The 26,646-nt window shown below is 41.4% G+C and overlaps 1 protein-coding gene across 1 annotated transcript; it reads left to right on the forward strand.

Moving 5' to 3' along the window:
* The first annotated feature begins 4,769 nt into the window (after nt 1-4,769).
* Nucleotides 4,770-26,646, forward strand: slc35b1 (solute carrier family 35 member B1). The gene is made up of 9 exons (XM_069904731.1): nt 4,770-5,154; nt 10,880-10,977; nt 12,265-12,395; nt 14,516-14,546; nt 15,638-15,798; nt 17,773-17,899; nt 21,362-21,468; nt 23,020-23,173; nt 24,258-26,646. The coding sequence occupies exons 1-9, from the start codon at nt 4,973-4,975 to the stop codon at nt 24,305-24,307; spliced, it is 1,041 nt and encodes a 346-aa protein (XP_069760832.1). The 5' UTR covers nt 4,770-4,972; the 3' UTR covers nt 24,308-26,646.

Below are 26,646 nucleotides of genomic sequence, written 5' to 3' on the forward strand. Positions count from 1 at the left end.
CCAGAGGCCTATGATTAGTGGCATGCCTCAGGGATCGGTGCTGGGACCATTGTTGAATGTCATCAATATAAATAATCTGGATGATAATGTGGTAAATTGGAATAGCAAGTTTGCAGATGACACGAAGATTGGAGATGTGATGGACAGTGAGGAAGGGATCTGGACCAGCTGGAAAAATGAGCTGTAAAATGGCAGTTGAAATTTAATGCAGACAAATGTAAGTGGAGTCCCAGGTCTTGGGGTTTCTATTGCATTCTTTTGTGTTACAGTATTATTAACTCATGACCCACCCATTTTGTGCATCTCACCTGAGGCGGAACATTCATCTCTGATGCTCTCTAGTGGTCAGGAGGATCGTCAACTCCCAAACATCACACCTTCTGTCACTCTTCTGGCTCTGTGGATTGACCATATCTGTGGAAAAACCAAATAAACTTGCGAAGATCAGTGAGCAACAAACTGATCTCCAAAACGGGGAAGAAAAATCATCGGAAAACACTGAATCCCTTCCCACTAAATATTAATGGCCCCAACAGATCAAAAAAATAAATAATTTCGGCACATCTTGCAACGTTATTACCGCGCTAGTGACCCGGGTTTGAATCCAGTGCTGTCTGTAAGGGGTTTGTGTTCTCCTTGTGTCTGCGTGGGTTTCCTCCGGGTGCTCTGGTTTCTTCCCACTCTTCAAAACGCACATGGTTTGCAGGCTAATTGGGTGTAATTGGACAGCATGGGCTGGAAGGGCCTGTTACCGTGCTGGATGTTTAAATTTAAAATTGTACTAAGTTCCACATGCTGGCTCATTTTGTCTTGATCCACCTTGTTTATTTCTTTGTAGCCGTACTACTTAAAAAAAGAAACGACAGGTGGCAAGTAATAATGATGAGAGTTTAATGCCAAGTATAGTATGTAGATGCAATGAAATTTCCTGTTGGTGTAGCTGCACAGGTTCGGAAAACCACAAAGAGCCATAAATTGCACAAACAGGCAAGAACAAAAATATAAAAGGATAAATATTCAGAGATGCAGTACTGTAGAAATGCATTGTTGTACTGCAAAAATGTATTACCCTTTGGAGGAGTGTAATGACCCTTTCTTTAAATTAAAAAATCTAAAGACCATATTTATTGGGAGCACTGTCTAAAGAGGGCTCATGGAATGAAAGAAGACCCTTTCCATTCGGGGCACAGTATCTTCAACCCACCCTTCACCACTCTCCCCTCCCCCTTTTTTTTGGAACACTGCATTCGACTAATCAACTTGCCTTCCCCCCCTGCCCCTCCCCACCTTTAACTAGTCATTCTAGTCCCTACTTCCTTTCGTTCTCCACAGCCTAGTCTTCTCCCCCCGTTCCTGCGGTCCTCTCCCCCCTCCACCTATCATCTCCCACCCTCACCACCCCCCCCCTTTTGTTTGGACATCTCTCACATTCCCCCACACCTTGATGAAAGGCTCAACCCCGAAACGTTGGTGATGTATCTTCGCTTTTGCTACATAAAGGCAATGTTTGACCTGCTGAGTTTCTCCAGCATTTGTGTATGTTTTTTCACTTACCCACATGTGTCAACACTATCCTGTGTTTTACCTTTGTCATTAAGAGGGAGGTACATCAGGTCTGCCATGCTGGGGAATAATTTCTTCCTGTAGGCTGTGAGACTGACAAAAAGCATCTTGTAACTGTATAAGTCATCCCAAATATTTGTATATATTAATTTTGATTGATGTGATCATTATTTATTGTGTATTTTTGTACATGCACCACTCTGTGGAGAAGAAGCTGATTCATCAGGTTGTACATGTACTATCAGATGATAATGAACTCGAAGAGCACAATTTTGGAGAAACTCAGCTGGTCAGTAGCTTACAATAAGAAGCTGGTCTCCATACAGTGCTACAAGTTGTAAGCATAATCCTAAATTCCTGCTGAGCTAAAGATCAGAAACAGAATTTATTGTCATGAACACCATGACAGAATATATAGATATGTTTTTGGGAGATAAATAGGGAAATGTTTGTTAGAGTAGATCACATACAAACACTTTAAAACAGATCTTATTTAAAATACTGGAGCTCTGCCCCATGGTAGATGTATCGGCTCCAGAGCTTTTGCAAGAGACTTTGAAGAGTGCTCAAGAGACTTCACTAATTAATTGTTGTTTGCAAAAGGCAAGAGATGAAAGAGCATGTCGGAGCCGCTGCTCTCTGGAAGAGAACTTGCTGTTCTGAGAGGTTTTGCAAGCAGAGAGAGTCAAACAGGTTTTCTCTCAGAGAGAGGGACACCCACAGAGATCACTTGTACAGTGTTACAGAAACAGCTGGGACTGGAACTGGACAAGCTGGCAAGCTTATGGAAAGCCCAGTTATGAGACGGCCTGGTCAAAGCCCTTGTGGTTCATGCAAGAGGAGAGGACTGGCTGTCTAATGTTTCACTTGGAATAACAGAAACAAAAAGGCACTCTGTGGTGACCTGAAAGAAAGAGGTTGTCATCTGGAGAACCTTGATGGAGCAAGTTTCATCAGCAAGACACTGGAGTGGCTGATTATAAAGGAACAACAAATCTCTCTCTGAAAACTGATAAGAATCTTCCTGAGCAGTAACCATTTACCTTTCAAGCACCGAAGCCTGGTGAATTTTATAAATACTAAATTCTGTGCACAGTATAAGAATTACCTGCATCCAGTGAACTTGGAGGAATGAGAAATGAGGTTGGACTGTGAACGTTTCTGAACTTACACACACATTACATACATGTGTGTTTAGAATTAGAAGGGGATTAAATTAGGTTAAGTAAGTCAATAGTGATAAGTTAAAGTGTGATACTGTTTTCATGTTTAAAGATAATTAAAAGCAACTTTTGTTGAAGTAACCATTTGTCTTGGTGGATATCTATTGCTGCTGGGTTTTGGGGTCCTCTGGGCTTGTAACATTACGAAATTTGTTGCATCACAGTGGAAAACATTTCTATAAAATTACATTTAAAATAAATAAATTCGTGCAAAAATAGGAGAAAGTGAGTGAGTGTCTGGGGTCCATTCAGAAATCTAATGGCAGAGGGGAAGAAGCTGTCTGTGTGTCACTGTGTGTTTATCTTCAGGCTCCTGTACCCCCTTCCTGATGAAAAGGGCATGGCCTGGGTATTCCAACCATGACAAAAGGTTGATTTGGAATATAAGGAGATGTAAGGGATTAATTTCTAAATTTCATAATATTGGAGCAGTAAAACATGAAAGTTTGCAGATGCTGTGATTGAAGCAAAAACATAATTTAACCATAACCATATAACTATTTACGGCATGGAAACAGGCCATGTCGGCCCTTCAAGTCCACGCCGGTTCACTTGAACAACTCCACTAGCTTCCCCCTCCTACTCTCCACCCATAACCCTCCAACCCCTCACATCCATGTATACAACCAACCTTCTCTTAAATGACAGAAGGGACCCTGCTGCAACTATCTCTTTTGGAAGATCATTCCATTCTGCCACCACTCTCTGAGTGAAAAAGCATCCTTTAATATTTCGCCTAAAGTTTTGCCCCTTTACCCTTAACTTATGCCCTCTTGTTCCAACCTCCCCTGTCCTCAGGGGAAAGAGTCTATTTGCTGGAGAAACTCAGCAGGTCAGTGTCCTTTATACAGCAAAGATAAAGATACATAACTAACTTTTCGGGCTTGAGCCCTTCATCAAGGAATAAGCAAAATGTAATAAGAACACACTGAAATGCTGGAGGAACTCAGCTGGTCTTTCAATGTCCATAGGAGATAGATATATTGCCGACGTTTTAGGCCTGAGCGCTTCTTCAAGGAATAAGCAAAGTATAAGAAAAAAACCAGGAAATCTCAGAATTTAGCAGGGTGGGAGAGGAGTCCAGCCCAACAAAAGGGTATGATAAGGTGAGAATTATGTTTGTGTGAAAGGAGACAGGGAAAAGGGAGAGAGAGACAGAGCCAGGGAAGTCAATGGGGGAAGAAGTGAGGGGGTCAGGGGAGAGTGTTTAGTGAAAGCCAGAGAAGTCAGGAGATGAAGCTTTGTTCCCCCAATGTGCAGATAGACTCAATCTGGCTGCATTAAGACCATGGACAGACATGCCAGCAAGGAAATGGGACGGAGAATTGAAATAGGTGGCCGCTAGTGCGGCGGACAGAGCCGAGGTGCTCAACAAGGCGCTCTCTCCCAGTCTGTGCCCAGTCTCTCCGACGGATGCGGTAGACGTCCCCTGCAGATCCACAAATGTTGCCTTGCTTGGCAAGACCATTTGGGGCCCCGAATGGTGAGGTGTGGGCGCAAGGGGGGGGGCACCTCCTGCGGTGGCAGGGGTTGGACCCCAAGGGCGCGGAGGCGACCACCGAGCAAAATGAATGCAGGAGCCCGAATAAAATGGTGATGAACTTGAAACGAAAATAAAAAGTCACGCAGAACTGTGCTCTGGAGGAATTGAGTGAGTTGCATTGATGGCCCTGGTGCTAGCACTGGAATGAATGGCGACTGGGCTGGTTCTGTGACAACTGGGCAGGGCGGCGCCGCTCCTCCCGGCCCGGTGATTGACAGCGCCGGTGATTGACAGCGCCGGGCTGTCAATGGTGGATGTCACAGCACGTGATCCGTCCGGCGCGAGAGCGCGCACGACACCCTCCCAAGGTGGACGTGGCCGTTCCAGCGCGGGCGCGCCCCCCTCTATCCGCGAGGCCTATCCTCGACGTCCACGTCAGCCCCGCCCCCTCGAGCCGCTCAACCGCCCACTCGGGTAGGACCCCGCGGCCTAAAAAAACGCGCCGGTTTATTTTCCTCTTTTCTTGTTCTGGGAAATCCACCAAAATGTCCCTCAATCTGCGTTATTGTTGTTGTTATTATTGGTCAAGCGCTGGGGTCAAAAGTTGAGCGCCGCCCGGAATGGCAGCGGTTGGCGTGGCGTGGTCAGGCGGCGCCGTGGACCGCCCGTCTGCGTTGGGTCCGGGCGGGCGGCGCGGGGGCTGATGGGGCCGGCTGAGCATGTTGCCGTGGAGCCGCCGCCGGTGGCGGTGGGCGGGCCGGAGAGGAGTGTCGCTGCCGCCGCCGGCTCCATGGAGAGGCTCCCGAGTGAGCGGCTGAGGCTGCTCGTCTGCTTCGTGGCCGTCTTCGTCTGCTATTTTTACTACGGGATCCTGCAGGAGTCCATGTAAGTGGCGGCGCGGGGCGGGGGGGGCTTCCTCGTCCCCCGGGGGTGCGGGGGGGGCTTCCTCGTCCCCCCGGGGGCGAGGGGGGGGGCTTCCTCGTCCCCCGGGGGCGGGGGGGGCTTCCTCGTCCCCCGGGGGTGCGGGGGGGCTTCCTCGTCCCCCGGGGGTGCGGGGGGGGCTTCCTCGTCCTCCGGGGGTGCGGGGGGGGCTTCCTCGTCCCCCGGGGGTGCGGGGGGGGCTTCCTCGTCCCCCGGGGGTGCGGGGGGGCTTCCTCGTCCCCCGGGGGCGAGGGGGGGGCTTCCTCGTCCCCCGGGGGTGCGGGGGGGCTTCCTCGTCCCCCGGGGGTGCGGGGGGGGCTTCCTCGTCCCCCGGGGGTGCGGGGGGGGCTTCCTCGTCCCCCGGGGGTGCGGGGGGGCTTCCTCGTCCCCCGGGGGTGCGGGGGGGGCTTCCTCGTCCCCCGGGGGTGCGGGGGGGGCTTCCTCGTCCCCCGGGGGTGCGGGGGGGCTTCCTCGTCCCCCGGGGGCGAGGGGGGGGCTTCCTCGTCCCCCGGGGGTGCGGGGGGGCTTCCTCGTCCCCCGGGGGTGCGGGGGGGGCTTCCTCATCCCCCGGGGGTGCGGGGGGGGCTTCCTCGTCCCCCGGGGGTGCGGGGGGGCTTCCTCGTCCCCCGGGGGTGCGGGGGGGGCTTCCTCGTCCCCGTCCCCCGGGGGTGCGGGGGGTCTTTCCTCGCTCCTCTGGGGCTTGGGGGGTCTTTCCTCCTCCCTCGAGGGCAGGGGGGTCTTTCCTCGTCCCGCGGGTGCGGGGGGGGAGGGTCCTGGCATTTGCTACCCCTTGGGGAAAAAGATGTCTTTTCCATTCCTCTTACAATCCTGTCACCTCTCATTCGACTTCACTCCAAAGAGAAAAGTCCTAGCTCTGCTTACCTTGCCCCATTAAACTGATTTTCCAATCCAAAGCACAAGAGAAGCTGAGGAAACTCAGCAGGTAACACAGCATCCACAGGAAGTCGCCAATGTTTTGGCCCTGGGTTTCTCCAGCACCTTTGTGCATTGCATCTGTGTAATTGAGGAGTTGCGACGTTGGTTTGTAGAAGAAGAGCATATTGGAAATTGTAATCTGCTACTAAAATAACTTTGTAATTACTGGTATTTATTCTCCAAGTTTTTCTTTGGCTTGGCTTCGCGGACGAAGATTTATGGAGGGGGTAAAAAAGTCCACGTCAGCTGCAGGCTCGTTTGTGGCTGACCAGTCCGATGCGGGACAGGCAGACACGATTGCAGCGGTTGCAAGGGAAAATTGGTTGGTTGGGGTTGGGTGTTGGGTTTTTCCTCCTTTGCCTTTTGTCAGTGAGGTGGGCTCTGCGGTCTTCTTCAAAGGAGGCTGCTGCCCGCCAAACTGTGAGGCGCCAAGATGCACGGTTTGAGGCGTTATCAGCCCACTGCCGGTGGTCAATGTGGCAGGCACCAAGAGATTTCTTTAGGCAGTCCTTGTACCTTTTCTTTGGTGCACCTCTGTCACGGTGGCCAGTGGAGAGCTCGCCATATAATACGATCTTGGGAAGGCGATGGTCCTCCATTCTGGAGACGTGACCCATCCAGCGCAGCTGGATCTTCAGCAGCGTGGACTCGATGCTGTCGACCTCTGCCATCTCGAGTACCTCGACGTTAGGGGTGTGAGCGCTCCAATGGATGTTGAGGATGGAGCGGAGACAACGCTGGTGGAAGCGTTCTAGGAGCCGTAGGTGGTGCCGGTAGAGGACCCATGATTCGGAGCCGAACAGGAGTGGATGTAAAAACCTTGGTTCTTATTTTAACTATATTTTCAGCTTTGGAAAAGTGACCTGGTAGGCTAAAAAGGTCCAATATCTGCAATATATACATGCTCCATTCATTTATATTATTAAAGCACTAGCTGGTTTTCTTTTTATGATTAAAGATTCAAGATATATGTTGACCTTAAAAAAGATAACTTGTATAAGAATAAAACTTTGTCCCCATTCTGCCTGTTCAAAGTCTCATTTGGTCTGTGGCTTTTTTTTCTGTAATGTTTCCATAATTGCAATTGATGTATGCAAACTTTTTTTTAGTCTTATTATTGCCCTCTTTTTCACCCTTTTATTCTTCATTGTCTGAAGAACACGGATGTTTATGGTGGCCAGTTAGCTATGTTCGGCTTCATTCAAATAAAACTATCAAAACTGCTTGTTCCAGGATCATCCTGGAATGTAAATATAAACCTATAATTGACCTCAAAGCAAACTATCCTATAATTTAATTCAGTGTTTCTCCCATTCCCCCTTCATTAGCAATAAATAGATCTCTCCTACCTCATTGTCAAAAAGAATAAGATGGCTAAATTTCTAATTTTCCTATAAGACCAAAATTTCAACATCCAACTTGGCTATTATGCCTCAATAATCCCTGTCCCCGCGATGTGATGCCACGTTAAGATGCTATTGATGGAGGTTGTCATCTGGTACATGTGATTTACCACCATCCATACTCAAATATGTTACAAGTAGGACATTTTCTGGGTCATTAACCTAAAATGGTGGCCACTCGTTAGTTCTGTTGTTCCAGGTTGGGGGGAAGTTATTTTTAGACTTCTGGAGGAATTCAAAAACCTTGCATGAACTGTTGTAGATTCTGATTAGTTTCATTCTTCATTAGCTTAGCTCTGAACTTGCAGCTCTGTATGTCATAGAATCATCGAGCTTTACGACACGGAAACAGACCTTTTGCCCCAACTCGTCCATTTCAACCATGTTATCTACTTGAGCTCGTTCCATTTGCCCCATACTTCTCTGAACATTGAAATGAACATTCACTATATGAATGTCATATAAGCCAATAAAGACCTCAACAATGAAGATGGTGTTTACATCCGGTACTGCACGGATGGCAGTCTCTTCAATCTGAGGCGCCTGCAAGCTCACACCAAGACACAAGAGCAACTTGTCCGTGAACTACTCTTTGCAGACAATGCCACTTTAGTTGCCCATTCAGAGCCAGCTCTCCGGCGCATGACGTCCTGTTTTGCGGAAACTGCCAAAATGTTTGGCCTGGAAGTCAGCCTGAAGAAAACTGAGGTCCTCCATCAATCAGCTCCCCACCATGACCACCAGCTCTCCCACATCTCCACCGGGCACACTGAACTCAAAACGGTCAACCAGTTTACCTACCTCGGCTGCACCATTTCATCTGATGCAAGGATTGACAAAGAGATAGACAACAGACTCGCCAAGTCAAATAGCACCTTTGGAAGACTCCACAAAAGAGTCTGGAAAAACAAACACCTGAAGAAACACACAAAGATCAGCGTGTACAGAGCCGTTGTCGTACCCACGCTCCTGATCAGCTCCGAATCATGGGTCCTCTACTGGCATCACCTACGGCTCCGAGAACACTTCCATCAGCGCTGTCTCCGCTCCATCCTCAACATTCATTGGAATGACTTCATCACCAACATCGAAGTACTCGAACTGGCAGAGTCCGCAAGCATCGAATCCATGCTGCTGAAGACCCAACTGCGCTGGGTGGGTCACGTCTCCAGAATGGAGGACCATCGCCTTCCAAAGATTGTGTTCTATGGCGAGTTCTACAGTTCGGCGGGCAGCAACCTCCTTTGAAGAAGACCGCAGAGCCCACCTCACTGACAAAAGACAAAGGAGGAAACACCCAACCCCAACCCACCAATTTTCCCTTGCAACTGCGCCTGCCTGTCCCGCATCGGACTTGTCAGTCACCAACAAGCCTGCAGCAGACATGGACCTACCCCTCCATAAATCTTCGTCCGCAAAGCCAAGCCAAAGAAAAGAAGTAGTATGAATGTCTTTTATACCCATGTCTTCTGGCATCTGTATTGACACCTTTACCTCAAGGAATAACTGCTGAACTGTGGAGTAGATTTAGTAGGAAATCTGCATGATATTTGATGACAAGATGTGTATGTTAGTTCAGAATACAAAGTATGACTGTAATCTGCGACAGGATATCAATACATTGGTTAGGTTAGCAGCCCAAGTAACACACTCAATTCTGTCTGAAGTATAATATGCACGACATGGAGGAAAAGGAATATTTGGTCAATGAGAAAAAATAATCCAAGGGGTTGATCTAGAAGTGCATATTCAGAATCAGAATTTATTGTCATGAACATGTCACAAAATTGTAGCAGGATCATTGCAAATATTTATGTAAAAACCACCTTGCAAAATAAATAAAAATAGTGCAAGAAAAAGACAAAGTGAGGTAGAGTCTGGTTCGTTGTTCATTTAGAAATCTAATGGCAGAGGGGAAGAAGCTGTCCTTGTGCCACTGAGTGCTCGTCTTCAGGTTCCTGTACCTTTTTTTCCGATGTAGCAGAGTGGTAGCAGGAGAAGGACATGGAGGACCACAATAGAGATGGCTTGCATGGTGGGGCTCATTGAGGATAGAGGGTGCTTTCTTAAGACATTGCCTCTTGCAGATGTCTTTGATGTTGCAGGCTGAATGAACAATCCTCTGCTTTTTTTCTTGTCCTGAGCTTTGGCACCTCTGTACCAGACAATGATGCAACCAGCCAGAATGCTCTCCACAGTACATCTATAGAAGTTTTTGAGAGTCTTTGGTGACGTACTGAATCTCTGCAAACGCTTCACAAATTACTGAGAGCCTTTATGATTGCATTGAAATGGAGGCTTCAGGACAGATCCTTAGAGATGTTGACGCCCAGGAATATGAAGCTCTTGACTCTCCACTGTTGACCCTTCGATGAGGATTGGTTCATGTTCTCCTGACTTTGTCTTGTTAACCAGGGCAGTTAATTAAACATTTTAACATCAATGACGTTTCTCTGGTGGTCTGAAGTATAATCAGAGGATTTTGCTATTTATAGACCACTGTCCTTCTGCTCCAACATCATGTATTGGTCAAGAGAGACTGCAAAATAAGCATGGCAGAATGCCTAAAGGTTTCTGAGAGGTAGTCTTTAAGGTGGTAGCCAATTGGCTGCTCTAGATGAGATACATTTTGGATGCCTATCCAACTCAATGCATATTTGGGGTGTGCATTCAGTCTGGAAAGTAGGATGATTTCACATGGATGTTGACTGACCTGCTTAGTCCCTCCAGTTTCTCATTGTTTGCTCAGATTGTGAACTTAGATGGAAAGAAGTATCATGGATTTAGCGTAACTGGAAAGACATTTTTGAGTGGTCGGAGGTTTGAAACTCGGATGGTGGAGGCAAATGCCTTCAACACATTCAAAAGAGCTGGATGATCAGTTAATGTGCCTTTGCAAGAGTGGGAGTATGGGTTTGGTCTCTATAGTTCATTTTCAACTAGCATGGAAATTGTTGTATCAGGTGAGAAAATGAATATAATTTGAGAACGCTTCTGATTCTGTTCTCAAGGTTGATGAGCATAAAGTATAGTCTTATAAATTTTGATTTGTTTTCTTTCAGATTGGAAAGTCTTGAACCCACATTCAATCTACTTGTGTTCATGGCATGTCTGCCTTTGCACATTTTAATAACCAGTTTTACATTGTGACACTTGTGTAAAAGGGAATAAAGAGGAGGTAGTCTGAAATAAAAACAAAATGCTGGAAAAAGTATATCAGGCAGAATCTGTGGAGAATCGTCTTTAACTCTTGTTAACCTCAGATTTTGCCTGATCTGAATATTTCCAGTGCTATTCATTTTCATTGTGGAGTTTGTTCCCCTTCACTACTTCGCCAATTTTTTTTTCAGAACCAGAAGCAAATATGGAGAGCAGCAAGAATCATTCGTATATGCAAAATCACTTGTGTTTGTCCAGTGCATTATTAATGCTATTTTTGCCAAACTAAGTAAGTAACTCAAACTTTTTTTAAAAACAAAAATGGCAATTGACAACTCTGGTGACTAAGGGTGAAGAAGGCATTTGGCATGGTGGCCTTCACTGGACAAGGTATACAGTTTTAAAAAAAGTTGGTACCTGCATGTTTCAGTTGTATAAGGCCTTGAGTACTATCTGGTCACTCGGCTATAGGAAGGATCAATAAATTGGAAGATGTGCAGAAGTGATTCAGCAGGGTTGCTAGCGCTGGAAGGGTTGAGTTATGGAGAGAGTTTGGATAGACTGGAGAGGAGAGGAGGAGGCTGAGGGGTGATTGTTCAGAGCTTTACAAAATCATGGGGGCCACAGATAAAGTGAAAAAGTGGCCTTTTTCCCCACGGTAGATGATTCTAGACAAGATTGCGTATGTTTAAAGTGAAAGGGAAAACATTTAGAAGGGACCTTGGGGGGGATTTTTTTTTCCACTCAATCTGGAGTAAGGTTCCGGAGAATCTGTAGAAGTGTTACATTGTCATTCAAAAGACATTTGGACAATTTATCGCTAGGAGAGGCTTAAAGGGAAATGGGATTTGGCCAGATTGCCAAATTGGTCAGCATGGACTTGGTGGGCTGAAGGGCCTATTCTCTACTTTATGACTCCAGTGGTTGAAATTGTAATCGGTGATGACCTGTATTTTTTTTATTTTTGAAATTTTTATTAAAAATACAGGACATCATTAAATTGATGGATGAGAAAGGAATAGAAACAGAACTATTTTGGATCAGACTGGAAAATTTTTTTGTAAGATATTTAAAAATAAGAGGATGAATTGGTGGGGGGGGGCATGGAAACAGGGAATTTATGCTTGGAGTCAGTGTGTGAGGTACTAAATGGGTATTTTGCTTTGATATTCACCAAGGAGAAGGACATGGAGGACCACAATAGAGATAGGGAGCATGGCATCATGTGGAGCAGGTCGCGTCTGAGAACTTTGAGTTTTATGAGGAGGTTCCAGGTGGTGGTTGAGGGTGGGGCAGTGAGAGTTGTCCACTTGGACTTTGGTGAGGTATTTGAGAGGGTCCTTCATGGTAGACTGAATTTGTAGTTTGTATTTGATGTTAGCTGGTCCATATGAGACAGGATACTGATGGAAGGGAGTTATTCTGGCTGGTCAGTGGTGTTTCACAGGGATAGTGTTGGGAGCTCTTTATAATTTAAATGTACAAATATGTTTGCACACTGAGTAACAGAATTAAATAATTTGAAAGATATTACCTGAATAGTTTACAGTGAAATATTTTGTGTATCTTGTTCTAGTGATACAATTCTTTGAAAAGGCATCAAGTGAGCGAACACCATACTGGTTGTATGCAGTTTGTTCGATGTCTTATTTAGGAGCCATGGTTTCTAGTAATTCAGCTCTCCAGTATGTCAATTATCCAACACAGGTAGGTATTGGATGTTTTGTACAATTTGGAAGAAAATTTATTCTTAAGATCCATATCTATTCTGCCTGAGGGGGGAAAAACTAATATTTTCCAAATATCTATACCTTTCTCCAGTCCACCAACCCTTCCTACTTCCTCTGTTCCTTCTCCCTCTAGTCTCCTGGCTCCTTTCTTTCCACCCTCCACCTCTGTTCACCTATCACTTGCCAGTCGATGCTCTTTTTTCACCCCCACCCCCGCTCCCCTTTAATAATACAGGCATTCACCCAGATCTTGGTATTCCCGATGAAGGGATTTTGGCTTTCCACGAATGCTGCCTGCCACATTGAGTTTCTCCAACACTTTGTGTCCCAGTTTTGCAGCATCTTCAGACATGTTGTTTACTTTTTATGAAAAATAGTCCTTGTAATTCCATTATTTAAGAATGTTTGTTCGATGTGTCATATTTTGCATTATGAAACAGCTCTATGTAAATTAAGGATTTGCTACATTTGAAGTTTTTGCATGCAAGTTTTATGGAACAAATTGACCCTAAAAACATCTGCGATTCTGTGTAAAATCTCCAGTTAAAATTTAAATTTCAATGCCATTCTACTCTCCAATCTCCTAATCTTTTAAATATTTTGGTTTCTCTGAATACAGTTGTTCCATTGTTCTGACAGTGTTTGCTTGAACATCTGGGGAGAAAAAAAATGGTTTCTTAGTTAGTAAAATAGATTCTAAGAATTCCACAATCCCATGTTTGATTCTATACTGTACTATAATGGGGCAATGTAATTGATTAACAGGCCAGTGGCTCAAAGTGATGCCTTAATTTAAAATAGTTCATCTTGCTATTGTGTCCAAGAATTTTACATTCCAACCACTAACAATGAGAAAAGTATAGCATGTTCATGGGGTTATGAGGCCCGTTGATGGCAAATATCATTGAACCAGTAAAGTTGATGGACAGTGCAGATATATTGTTTGAAAGCATCCCTTTTTCTTGCTGATTTAAAAAATCTATGGAACATCAAAACTAGGAATAATATCTTGCTGTACTGTATTTTGCCTCCAGTTATTTCTGGTGAGATAATACAGTAGGTATTGTTGCTGCCTCGTGGGTTTCCTCCTGATTCCTGGTACTGTACTCTGATATTTGCATGTTTCCTGCAAAGCTTGGTTGGAACTTAGCAAGCTGCAAAATCTGTTATTGATTTCACCAGTTCTTGAATGTTTCTGACATTCAGAAATATTTCAATACTAAGAAATTGCAGTGATGAACTGAAATGCATAAAATAAAAAAAAAAATAATTTTGGAGTAAAAGTCAAATCATGAAACACTAAAAATAAATCTCAAAGTTAGGGGTGGGGGTGTCGACATACTTTTGAGACCTTAAATTCACTGGAAAAAAAACCAGATTGACATCAATATGGCGTATGTCGATGCTGGAAGAACCTCCCCTTCGCTCCCTGACACCTCCCCATTGCTGGCAGCCTCCATAACCGCTCCTACCTGGGCCAGTGGTCGCTGTTGCCACTCCTGCCTGGTAGGCCGAGGCTTCTGCTCCCATCGGGAGCACAATGTTACCTCTCCAGCTCCGTGGGCCATCAGTGTTGCTGTCTGGTAGGCCGATTGTTCCTGGGAGGCTCAGACAGTCTGAAAATTGGGGGTCCACTTGTATGCCAGATATGCCATAAAAATCCTTAAAATGAGGCTGAAAAATGGGGGTTGATTATACACCTGTTGACTTATACACCAAAATATACAGTAAGTGTTTGTAAAAATGGTTCCTTGTTTCAATTGCCCCTTGAGCACAACCATTGAAACCTCTGGGTCTCAGCTGATGCTGGATCCGTGAGGCATTTTGTCCGTCTGCAAATTCTGGAGAATCCGAATCAAATTTGACCTGCCGCACAGCCCGCCAAACTCTCTGATTATTCCTCCCGAATCTGTCACTGTTTGCATGGAAGCCCTGGATTTGAGTTGCTTCAGTTGCAATGACAGAACACTGGCAATTTTGTACTTTGTTCATTATTTCATTACTTCCTTCATTATTTTATTTAAGAAAGAAAGCTTCCCACCAAATTCCATTTTTTTTTGGTTTTCTGCTTCATAGTTATTTATTTTTATATTTCAGGTTCTGGGAAAATCTTGCAAGCCTATTCCAGGTAAATGCAGCAGCTGACTTCTATGGTCAAATACATGACTAAAGATGATTGATCAGTTAGCCCTCATGTTCAAAATTCTCTCAGCAATGTTGCTCAGGGTGCAAGGAATAATGCACGAGAAGCCACCAAAGCCTCCTACTTTATTAATCAAGCTAACACAACTGATATTAATAAATTGGAAATGTTTAAACCGTAAAGGAGAAGAAATTTCCTCTTGTTTGTGCTGAATGTGTGTTACTTCCCATCTCTTAAATGGCTGCCTTGTAGCAGTGGCTCCTCTGCTCCTGCAATAACACACACAACCAGACGGGTTGAGCTCAGTGAGCAGACTAGTTTATTGCTGGCTGCTGGGCTGCACTTGTACTCCCAGCCCAGACCTGGCTGAGAACCGCGCTGGAGGGGGGGCGACGTCACCTGGGTGTCTCGTGGTCCCCCAGCGCGGGTTTCCGAGCCCCGTGCTGGAAAGAAGGGAAGCCCCGACGGTGCAATTTTTGCCGGCTGCCCCGCCGCGTGGTTTACAAGCGGGGCTGGTTCTCCTGCCTTGTGGGGAGCCGCTACATTCTATTCATTTTAAGTGTTCAAATGGGTGCTGTTTAGTTAGCACAAACCAAACACTAGTTTTAAGATGTAGGACATATTTATGTCAAATATTATTAACTCGCTCAGAAATCTCTACCTGCTCTCCAAATACACCTGGGCTGTGAAAGATGATGAGATTATGATTTACAAATGCTTTGAAATATTGTTGCACATTTATGCAAAATATACAAATAAGCCAAGTACAAATTACCACATGAGAGGAAAAAATAATCACAGGAGAAGCTGGTGTAAAAAAAAAAATGTGATACAATATTGTATACTAATTCAAAGTTTAGAGATGTCAAATTTAAACTCTTCATGAAAGTTCATTGTAAAATGTAATTTTATTTCTTTCCATTGATGCCTCTTATCCTGTTTAGCAGTTTTTAAAAATTATTGAGCATGCTGGAAATCAGACATTTAGCTTTTGACAACTTAATTACCATATTGCTTAATTTGACCTCATTACTTCAAGGTCTTTTGTTTTAAAAATTCCTTGCCTTGTATTTCAGTGATGGTTTTAGGAGTCCTTATTGGAAGGAAAAGGTATCCATTGGCCAAGTATCTTTGTGTGTTGCTCATAGTTCTGGGAGTGGCTTTATTTATGTATAAACCCAATAAAGGGACGGACAGTGCAAATGACCATATCTTTGGATTTGGGGAAATACTATTAGTAAGTATATGGCTTTTAATTTAATTTTTTTTAAAAAACATGTTTCTTTTATCGTGCATTAATTTTTGGGGTTGGTAGATAAATGCTTCTCCATTGAGTCAGCCAGCCTTTATAATGGAGAGGCCCAGAGTTCTGAAAAGATCATCTGTAATTATGGAAATGTTTAAGTACCTCAATATTTTAATTTTCAATAAACTTAAGGATATGAATTGTACTTTAACAACTCCACATTTTTTTTGATTCCCATTCTCTGACTATTGCCATTACTTCTGTTAACATTTTCCTTAACAAAATCATTAAAATGATTCTGATTTCTCTATTCCTATTTTTATGGACTATTTTAGAGGAAGGAACAGTTGTAAAAGGTCACTGGTCCAAGATCATTATGTAAAATTAGGCAGGCATAATCTTAAAGAGCTGTACGAAATAAGAATCCTGATGTGAATAAAAACATTAAATTATAATAAATCAGTTACAAAGTAGTTAAGCCATTCATCTCCAAGGCTTTGAATATTAATGTACTTCTGGTTTCTATTGCTTCTGTGGAATCTCAAGAAATGGAGACTCATAATCATATTTTCTATATTGCAGTCATCTTCCAGCTGATAGCCTTGTGAAAAATCCAGGCTTCAGAGAACATGATTCCAAGAAAACAAATTAATTAAATGTGAATTCCAGAGATCTTGGACTGTGCTGAATTGTGATAGGTTTCCAACTTAAATTTGTACTTTTAACTTGTTTTCCTCATAAGATCTAAGTTGATTGTTAAGGAGGGGACAGATAGATATGAACCAGGCAATTTCTTTGTTTAAAAAAAAAATCAGTACATTGTTTGATGGAATCTTTTGCCTGCTGCTCCATTTTAAAAAGAAAAAGATTTTGTTAATTTTTAAATCTAGACATGCAGCAGAGAATCAGCCTCTTTTGGCCCAAAAGCCCATGCTGCCCAATTGCACCCAATTTACCTGCACCCCTGGTATGTTTTGAAGGGTGGGAAGAAACCAGAGCACCTGGAGGAAACCCACGCGGACATGGGGAGAATGTATGGACTCCTTATGAAAGGCACTGGGATTTGAACCCCAGTTGCTGGCGCCGGAACAGAGTTGCGCTAACTGTGCTGCCATAATAAGATCCTGATGATACCCTGGCAAATGTGGACCACTTTATCTTATGTGAAAACTATCAACAAAGATACAAAGCTCACGGTCCATCAGTAATGACACCATCTTTACTATATGCTTCCAAGATGTGGGCAATCTGCTCAAGTAGAGATTGCAAAAGCTAGTTCCATCATTCGTTGGGCACTTCAGACTTTTGAATTTTATGATATGGGAGCTTGTATATTTGAAGAGATGGCCACAAGTCAGGGGTTCATAACCCAGAAACAGACTCCATTCTGAACCATCACAGAAGTTCTCAAAGCTTCCTTGTTTTAAAAATATAACATTTCTCCCATGCATGGGAATCCCTGGGTTATAACTGGTTAAAATGGAAAAGGAGCACCTGCAATGACACTGATTTCCTCCAGATGGAAGCCCAACATGAATGGAGGGAGTGCATCATAACTTGGTTCAAATATCTGTAATGCTCAGCCATTCAACATCAAATTAAAAACATGGTAAATTGTTTTAAAGAGCTGCTGTCTTAAGATCACAAAACTCTATTTTTGAGAACTAAATTTTTTATCTACTCAATGCTTTTTTCAGCTTCATTTAAATTATTGCAGTCCTTGTAAAATCCTGTGCAAAACTCTTGAATGAATTTTCATGTGGCTTAAGGTGCCATTTTTAATCCATTCAGCCATTCTCATCATGGGTATTCTTCCTTGATTTTCTCTAATATTTTACTGGTAATATAATTCATTGACATGGTATATATTTCCCAATTAGAACGATACAAGATTAAGAATATCACTTTATATTTGTATATTCTTGTGTTCATTTGCTCATGTTAATTTTTTTTCTCTCTCTCCAGTTAGTCTCCTTAACCTTGGATGGATTGACTGGAGTATCACAAGAACACATGAGAGCCAATTTCCAGACAGGTTCAAACCAGATGATGCTGAATATTAATGTTTGGTCTAGTTTATTCCTGGGAATAGGTAAAAATGTTACAACTGTTTCTTGTTTATTATTAAGATCTTTAAATTTAATTTTAAAAAAATGTCATTTACAACATAGTAGAAGCCGGTTCCGACCATTTCAACTCATACCACCCAATTACACCCAAATTAACGAACTACCCCGTATGACTTAGAGGGTGGGAGGAAACCAGAGGTCCTGGGAAATCTTGTGGAAATGTTAAAATGAAAGTTTGTTTATATATTAATGTATAGAAATTTGTAAATGGAGAGCGTACGAGGTTGACAGATGGAATGGATGCCTCAGTTAATCTCTTGGACAATAATTCATTTTTTAAAATTATCGTAATATTCCGAAGAAGTTTCTGAAATTTTGTTCTCGTGAGAGTGGTTTCATCCACTGTCAACATTCAAAGGAAACTCCTAGCCTCAGTTGTGTGCACAGATTTTTTCCCTGGCTGAATGAATAATAAAGATGTAAATGTATTCAAGTCAATTGGGATTTTAACTTACTTTTAGGTACCGGTTTAAAATATTCTGGTCTTTAGTTACATTAATTTCTATAAGTATAGACTAGCGCATGTTAGCAGTTCACATATAAACCTTGAGAATTCACTGTGCTTTGCATTAATTCTGATGAATATTTGGTATTTTCACAGTCCTTTCCATTGTCTTTCATTATTGATCCTCTATGTACAAATGGATAATGTCTACAATGTTATCCTTCCAATGGCTTGTAAACCATTTAATATTCTCACCCAAAACAACCAACCAGCAATAGTCTGTCGAGTCCTGTTACCTGTTGCTGGATGTTATGGAAAAAGCAAAGGGTACAAGGGTCCTTTACCCTCATGTACATAAAATCACAAAACCTGTTTTGTGTGCCTGTAAAGGCGCAGAGAGAGGGGCCACTCAACCAGCACCCTGACTAAAGAGAGAAAGACAAATGAATGTTTCTCTTCAGAGACAGCAAGTATCCATTAATACCACCACCACTATAGCACTGCTTCCTTTGCTCTTGTAACCTCCATACCTGCATGAGCTTCTGTTGTTCCAGTGGTGGACTCAAGCTTCAGGCATCCAAGCCACCCTCAGACTCTAGTTTCAACCCCTTGATACTATTAGGAAGCTGTTAATGCCCAAGTCTCTTCAGGAGCCCTGGCCACCAACACAAACTCACAAATCATGGTCAGTCTCCAGCCTGATGTGAGGTTTTTGGCTGCTGAGCTTCTTGCTGGTTCACTGCTGTGGTCTACCTTGCAGAGTACTCACCTAGGTTTGTCTTAGTTTTTACAGACAGTTTAAACCTGTACAGGGCCGTCAGCATGACAACTGGGCAGTAGACCAGCGGGCATAGAATTAAGGTGTGAGGAGGAGAAAGATTTAAAGGGGATGTTTGGAGCAGTTTTTTTTAGAGCTGCAGAAGAAAGTGTCAAGTTCGGTTCAGTTGCAATGCACAAGAATTTTTAATGGGTACATAGCGGGATATGAGTGAATGCAGTTTAAGTAGACAACTTAGTTGACATGGACACTTGGGCTCGAGGGTCTCTTTCTATGCTCTAAAGATCTACAGCTTTGTACTGTGCGTGATATATTGATTTGAGACCAATTTAAAGAGAATGGTATACTCTAATAAAATCAGGACACAACTACTTTGTTCATTCACCACCTTTTGGAAAAGTCTTCCTTGTATTCATTTTATAGCTTGTAGTATTGCACATGGTCATAATGGACAGTTGTCATTGGCAGGATTACAGATTAACAGAACTGGTTTGATTTTTGTTTCTAAATTTTAGAATGTCTCTCCCTAGTTCTAAAGATTGAAACTTGTCTGAATTATACTCCTGTAATCCACAAGAGGGTGCTCAAGTATCCCAATGCTTGGATTTTGATAATAGTTTTAAATGCATTAATTTGGTAACTAACCAGTTCTCAAGCATGCTGTGAGGTCAAGGATTATGGGCGTTCAATCCTATTTTGCTTATTAACTGCGCCAGATGGTAGGATGGACAGGAGTAGTGTGGCTGCCTGGAGTCGCTGGACTTGCAGATTAAACAAGATGAAGACCTCAAACTTTCAGCCGTGTGAAATTTACTGTTAGGATAAAACGTTATAATATTCTTTGGGAGGAAGAGTTTAAAACTTCACAATGGACGTGAAACATTGCTGCATTTGTTCAAGGCTTTAATGTAGGTTGTACAGTATAATTTGTTAGTGTGCGCATTATTCGTTGTGGATAAATCAAAATGTCTTTGGTAATTGAGTGGATCTATTCCATTGGAAGGAAAGTGAACTATTTCAGCAGGTAGGAGTAAAATACAAAAGTCTACTGATGCCTTGATTGAAGTAAAAACAATGCTGGAGAAACTCAGCAAGTCAAACATAATGATACATAACCGACATTTTGGGTTTGAGCACTTCTTCAAGGAATGAACAAAATATAGGCAGGTGCCCGGGCTTGTTTGGAAAATTAGAAACCATTTGAAATAACTGAGGGACCCCCAACCCAAGTGCGTTGAAATGCTTCTCACATGAAGGCCAGTAGGCTCTGCCATTTAGTTTCCTTTGGAATATTCCCTTTTTCCTCAGATTTGAGAACTTTCTTCTCAAACGCTGTCTAACTTTAATCACCCTTCTGAAGTTTGTCAGCTTGTAGTTACTGAGTGGTATTTGGCAGTGTTATCTCTGGCTGATTAAACAAATGTTAGATTTGGTGGTATGGATTCTTATAGAACAAATTTGGGTAGTTTTTCTGACACAAGATTTGTGATCTGTCAGATAAATTGTAAAGAAAAATATTTTCCATCCTCCATGCTCCTGTAGCTGGAAAGACATTGATGCATTTTTCTAGTAAACTGGTGCTTCACTTTGCACTTTGATGTTTTTGTACGAAAGTAGCAGAAAATAGTCAGTCTTATTAAATGTAAAACGTTGTGTTGTTGAAAGCAATTTAGCACTTTGGGGAAACTGGAATCATCAAATATCTTAAATTTCAAGCATATTAGTTGAAGCAGAATATTAAAAATTCCAATTACATTCCTCCAAAAAGGACAGTTGTTTACATGCATAATTATAAATTGCTCTGGATGTAATGTTTTATGCTGTACAAAATATTTGATAACTGATGCTTTCTAAAGAATTCACTTTAATTTTTAAAATTGTAAAGTAACATGGAAATTCATGTTTTAAATCTGCCTTTGTAAATGCATATTTTTGAGTATTTTCATCTCCAATTAACTTGTAAATGCATGTTACAAGTGATGTAAGTGATGTTAAATGCATGGAAACTATTGGGGTGTGTAAGGATCCATGTGAATATTTCCTTGTAAATTTCTCACTTCTTAAAATTCTATTTGGGTAACATACACAATGTATGATTCATTAGCTTGTGCAGTACTATTTTACATTTTGTTTTTTTATATTCTACTTAAAGTTACAGATTGACTTTTTCATTCCATTAACATTTTTGTGGCTTTATTTTAGGAGTTCTTTCTACTGGAGAAATCTGGGAATTTCTGAATTTTACTGAGCGCCATCCTAGTATTCTTTACAAGATGCTTCTGTTTAGTTTAACTAGTGCTCTAGGTCAGGTTAGTATCATTTACATGACATCAAATGCTATTAAAATTATGAGGGAGCAAAATTAAATAGTGCCAAGTTACTTTTTTTACCTTGTTTCCTTAGTGCACGGGGTTTCTGGTTTTAGAAATACATTTTTTTTGTGCAATGTGAATGTAGTTGGCAAGGCCACTATTTGTTGTTTATCCCTGATTGCCCCCCAAGAAGCTAAGTAATGAATAATCATCTCTGTTAAACTCAATGTGGAGAAGTGCTGATTGGCAAGAGTTCTGGTATACCTTTCCTCGTCGGAATATAATATATTTCCATTGGGGATCTATGTTACATGAAGGTGATTTCATGTGAAATTCCCCTTCATGTGACATGTATGTTTGCTATTCCAGCTGCCCCCTGACCTTGTTTTAAATAAAAGTGGTCAGACATTTGAGAAAGAATGCCAAAGAAACCTTGGTCATGTCCTAATGTACATGCAGTGTCAGTATTGTGGCGAACGAATGCTTAAGATGATGAATGGACATAAAGCTAAGTAGATTTTTGTTCACGATATTGTTAAGCTGTTTGAATGTTGTTGGAGCTGCAGTTGTCCAAACAAGATCCATTTGTTCCTACATTCATAATGTGTGTCTTTCAGTGATGGAAGAAAAATGTGAGTTGAAATGAGTGATTGACTGACACTTTTTTTTAGCCTGTAAACTTTAGTTAATTGTGGCTCCTGTGCTCTCAAACAAGCCCAAGAATATTCATAGTTTGAGTTGAGGAAATGGCATTGGATGTCAAGAGGAGGTTGTGAGACATCTTATTAGAGATATCGGTGCCATGTTGCCTACCATTCAGGTTCATCCTGAAATTTTAACAATCTGACATACAGTTTCATTCTCTGTGGAATTCCTAATGTTACATTGCAATTTATGAACAAATATCTCTAATTTCTGACATTGTTGGAGAGTACATCATGCAAATACTGATGATCGTTATGTCTGGCATAGTAGCATTGTGTCCTGAAGAACTCCTGTAAACTGAGGATTGACTTTCAGCCAACAAAATCATCAGGTGGGAAGCGTTTTGTAAGCACCGCTGATATTCATCGACTTCATCTTTACGAAAAGTCTTTGAAGTCCTGTGCAGTGGCTCTTGGCTTTAAAATTCAAACATCTGAGAGTTGAATGTCAAATGCTCTTGGTTGAGCAACAACAATGAAGTTATTAGAGATGATGGCAATGTTCACTGAGATGTGCATAATTTTGCTTATGAATGGTATACTAATAGGTTGTCCATTTTATGTTTGTATGGCACTGGTGTAAAGTTACAAGATTACAAAGTATCTTTTAAATGATTAACCCTTCAAACTATGGCTTTCCACAAATTGTACATATCAGCCTTGGTTATGCAATACTGTCCAGGTCAGGATACTAGAGGAATTGTTGAAGCATCTCAGCATTATAATAATGCTTAAGTAAAATAAAACATTGTCTTGAGAAATGCAGTATGATTTGGGAACAGAAAAAAAAAGTCATTTTATTCCATTTCTCTCTCTCTCTCTACCCCCCCCCCCCAAATTCCAGAGTTTCATCTTTATGACTGTGGTTTACTTTGGACCGCTGACCTGTTCAATTATTACCACAACCAGGAAATTCTTCACCATCCTTGGTTCTGTGCTTATTTTTGGTAATCCCATTAGCTCCTTGCAATGGGTGGGCACAGTATTTGTATTCCTAGGTAAGTGATACACACTTTTCCTTCCAGAAGACTAAAATTATTCCCACACTCCACTTCCCACCATTGAGTAGCTAGTTTTCTTAAAGCTACGCTCAGTCTCCCAAGTCCGTGGTTCTCAACCTTTCTTTTTCCACTCACATATCACTTTACGTAGGTGCTCGGTGGTTAGTAAGGGATTACTGAAGGTGATATGTGAGTGGGGGAAAAAAAGTGGAGTGATTATTTAAATAAAAATATTTGGCACAGTGGTAACAAGTGGTATTGCCAATGGTCTGCTTCGCCTCTTGAAATCAAAAATACAGAGCAAAAATTTGATTCCGAACAAGGTGACATTTGATGAATAGGAATATCCTAATAAGGCATACATGCTAAAAGTATATTAGAATTTGACCTGTATCATTCAAATCTCTTATGTTAAATAGGGATTTAACATGGGGATGTTAAATAGGGATTTAACATGGGGATGTTAAACAGGGATTTAACATGGGGATGTCAACTAGGGATTTAACATGGGGATGTCAACTAGGGATTTAACATGGGGATGTCAACTAGGGATTTAACATGGGGATGTCAACTAGGGATTTAACATGGGGATGTCAACTAGGGATTTAACATGGGGATGTCAACTAGGGATTTAACATGGGGATGTCAACTAGGGATTTAACATGGGGATGTCAACTAGGGATTTAACATGGGGATGTCAACTAGGGATTTAACATGGGGATGTCAACTAGGGATTTAACATGGGGATGTCAACTAGGGATTTAACATGGGGATGTTAAATCCCCAAGGTTTAGATGTGGAGTTAACATGTTCCACTGCCAGAGCTGTAATTCTGAATTGTTGTCTTGTTTTTATTCATTGTGTGTTACTAATATTTCTAATGTGATTATGAATGTCAATTTTGGAAATTTCTGAAAACTTGTACTCTTTTAATTGTGCAGATAAATGCTTAGAATAGTAGAATCTCTGCTATTTGAGAAGCAAATGAACCCAGCTTGAAATGCTTCTCTGTAAACCAGCAATGCATAAAACAGTTCATGTTTTGAGATTGATGTCTCTAACTCTTTTTTTCTTTACTTAGGTCTCGGTTTAGATACCAAATATGGAAAGGCACCCAAAAAGAATCAATAAATGCTGAAGATTGTCAAATCTTCAGTAATGCTGCCCAAACTATTTTCACTGACTTTAAAAAAAAATCCATGCATTGGTTTACATATTTAGAATGTTTTTTTCACCTGAGCTATTTGTGTCCATGTTTTTCTTTCCCCCCCCCACCCCAAAGAAGTTGGTTGCACCTCATGAAATGTACAACTTCCATGCGAGGCCCTGTAATAGTGTTTTCTCCAGAGCTTTCAACTGTTCTGCAAAATGGCATGAATGATTATCTGGGAATACTGAATTTATAAAATAGCATTGTTAATTTGTGAAAATGTAAAAACACTACAGATGCTGGAAATCTGAGGTTTAAAAGCCAAATGCGGGTCAGTCAACAATTTGATGGAAGATCATCAACCTGAAATATTAAGTATTCCTCTCCATTGAAGCTTCTGGATGTGCTAGGCATTTTGGTTCGCTACTGTTTGCAGTATTTTATTTGTACCGTTGAAAATATAGTCTTTTCAGTCACTTGCTTAGATGAATTTTATGAGTATCTCTATTTTAATTGTCCATTGAAAATAAGGGAGAAACCTGCTCTCAGGTTTTAAAAGGACATTGATTCCATAAAAATATGTTAGTTCTGAACAATGTTTATGATGTAATCACAGTTCAAACAAATTATTTAAAAGCCTTTTCTGTTTGTTTGAAATACCTTCAAGATATTTCTTCCAATGTAGCACCCAAGTATTTTAACAGGATCAATTCAGAAAATAAATTATTGCCAAAATCTGATAACCAGCAACAATTAATAAAAAATACCTTTAAAACATTAAGTTTTATATTTCTCAAATCAGATCACTTTTTTGGGTTCTGAATACTCAAAAATTCCTCTGACGTAAATATAGACACAGATTTATCATCTACATTTAAATGTACTGTATGCAAAATGATCTTTAATGGTTAGCTACTGTGGTGGTGAATGCAAGAAGAATGCATGTTGAGAAACTTTGCAGTTTTTTTTAACCTCCATGTTGAGAAACTAACTCATTTTTGTCTGATGTCATTAACATGGAGTGGTCAGATTCAAGTGCGAGTCATCTGTTCTTTGCTCACGTCACATCTGACGTAGAAGTTTTCCGAAAGCAGATTAGCATACACTTTCAAAAAAGTGCAATCTACTGTGTAAATGGATGTTATTGTTTGTATCATTGCAGGTATACAAGTATCTAGACATCAAATTAATTGGAACACAGGAGATTGGGTATTGATTTGAGGAAGACTATCAAAATTATTTGAAGGAGGTGGACTGAGTTAAGACAAACATCACTCAGTGGCCATGGACTGCAGTAAAAGGAGATGTAGATAGACGATTAAAAGCCAAGATATCCAGGATTGGAGTGGGATGGTTTGGAAAGTGTGGAGTGCATAGCTGGAGAGACAGACCACACTTGTGTTTACAGGTCAGGTATGCAGCTGAAAGAAAAGTGAATAAAGAGTTGATAGGAATAGAAATTTACATTGAATTACATGAAGGGTCAAAATTAATGTGAACCATTTGCACTTTAGACAGTTTTTGTTAAAGTTGAATGTGATTGGAGTATTTTTTTTTAAAGGGGCATTAAATATTGAGTTTGGGACAAAGTAACAGCTTAATTCTGTGATCAGATAAATTTTGGGTTACTGTCTGAAAATGTTGAAAGAGATTTCTAAAATCCACTCGTGCTTGTGTAGTTGTTTTCTCATTCGCAATTTATATACTTGCCATGAGCTCTCTTTGCGACATTAATTATAACGTCAGATTATGCTGACTGCATACTGGCAATGTAAGTTTTTAGTATGAAAAGTAAATCACTGGCCAATGGTGAACATGGTGTCTCTCCACTGCCACCTCATCTCATTGATGCAGATTCCACATTGGTCTTGTCCTCCACATGAGCAACCAAATTGATTCTGGGAATTGTAAACAAAGAGAAGGACTTTTTATGATCAGGGTCTGAACTTAAATCACTGTTATCTCAGGTAGCATTCTAGCTTTGGCATCAGGAACACACTGGATCAATATGTTCTTGGTAGTACAGTTTGCTTTTGGGATTTGAAACAATAATTTGCAGTTTGCCTCGTAACTTCTGAAGTGGAATAATGAATGTATTGAATCCAAGAAACATTTATTGCACCTTTTTCTTGGTTTATGGTGTTTTTAAACAACTGCAACCAGTGTAATAAGGGGTGAGATTGGATTAATTTTTCTATATTTTAACTTGACATGAGCTGATTTTTTTTTTTGAGAAATGTGCATGTTGAAAACAAAAATGCCAATGCATTTCATATTTTTAACTCAAAGCCCAACAAATAAAATGTATGAGATATCAGAA

This window comes from Narcine bancroftii, chromosome 12, assembly GCF_036971445.1.
Source record: "Narcine bancroftii isolate sNarBan1 chromosome 12, sNarBan1.hap1, whole genome shotgun sequence".
Lineage (NCBI taxonomy): Eukaryota > Metazoa > Chordata > Chondrichthyes > Torpediniformes > Narcinidae > Narcine > Narcine bancroftii.

Coding starts and splice junctions, on each gene's coding strand:
- slc35b1 (XM_069904731.1), top strand. CDS start 4,973: ATGGGGCCGGCTGAGCATGTTGCCGTGGAGCCGCCGCCGGTGGCGGTG. Junction 5,155..10,879: donor GGGATCCTGCAGGAGTCCAT/GTAAGTGGCGGC, acceptor TTTTTTTTTCAG/AACCAGAAGCAAATATGGAG. Junction 14,547..15,637: donor ATCTTGCAAGCCTATTCCAG/GTAAATGCAGCA, acceptor CTTGTATTTCAG/TGATGGTTTTAGGAGTCCTT.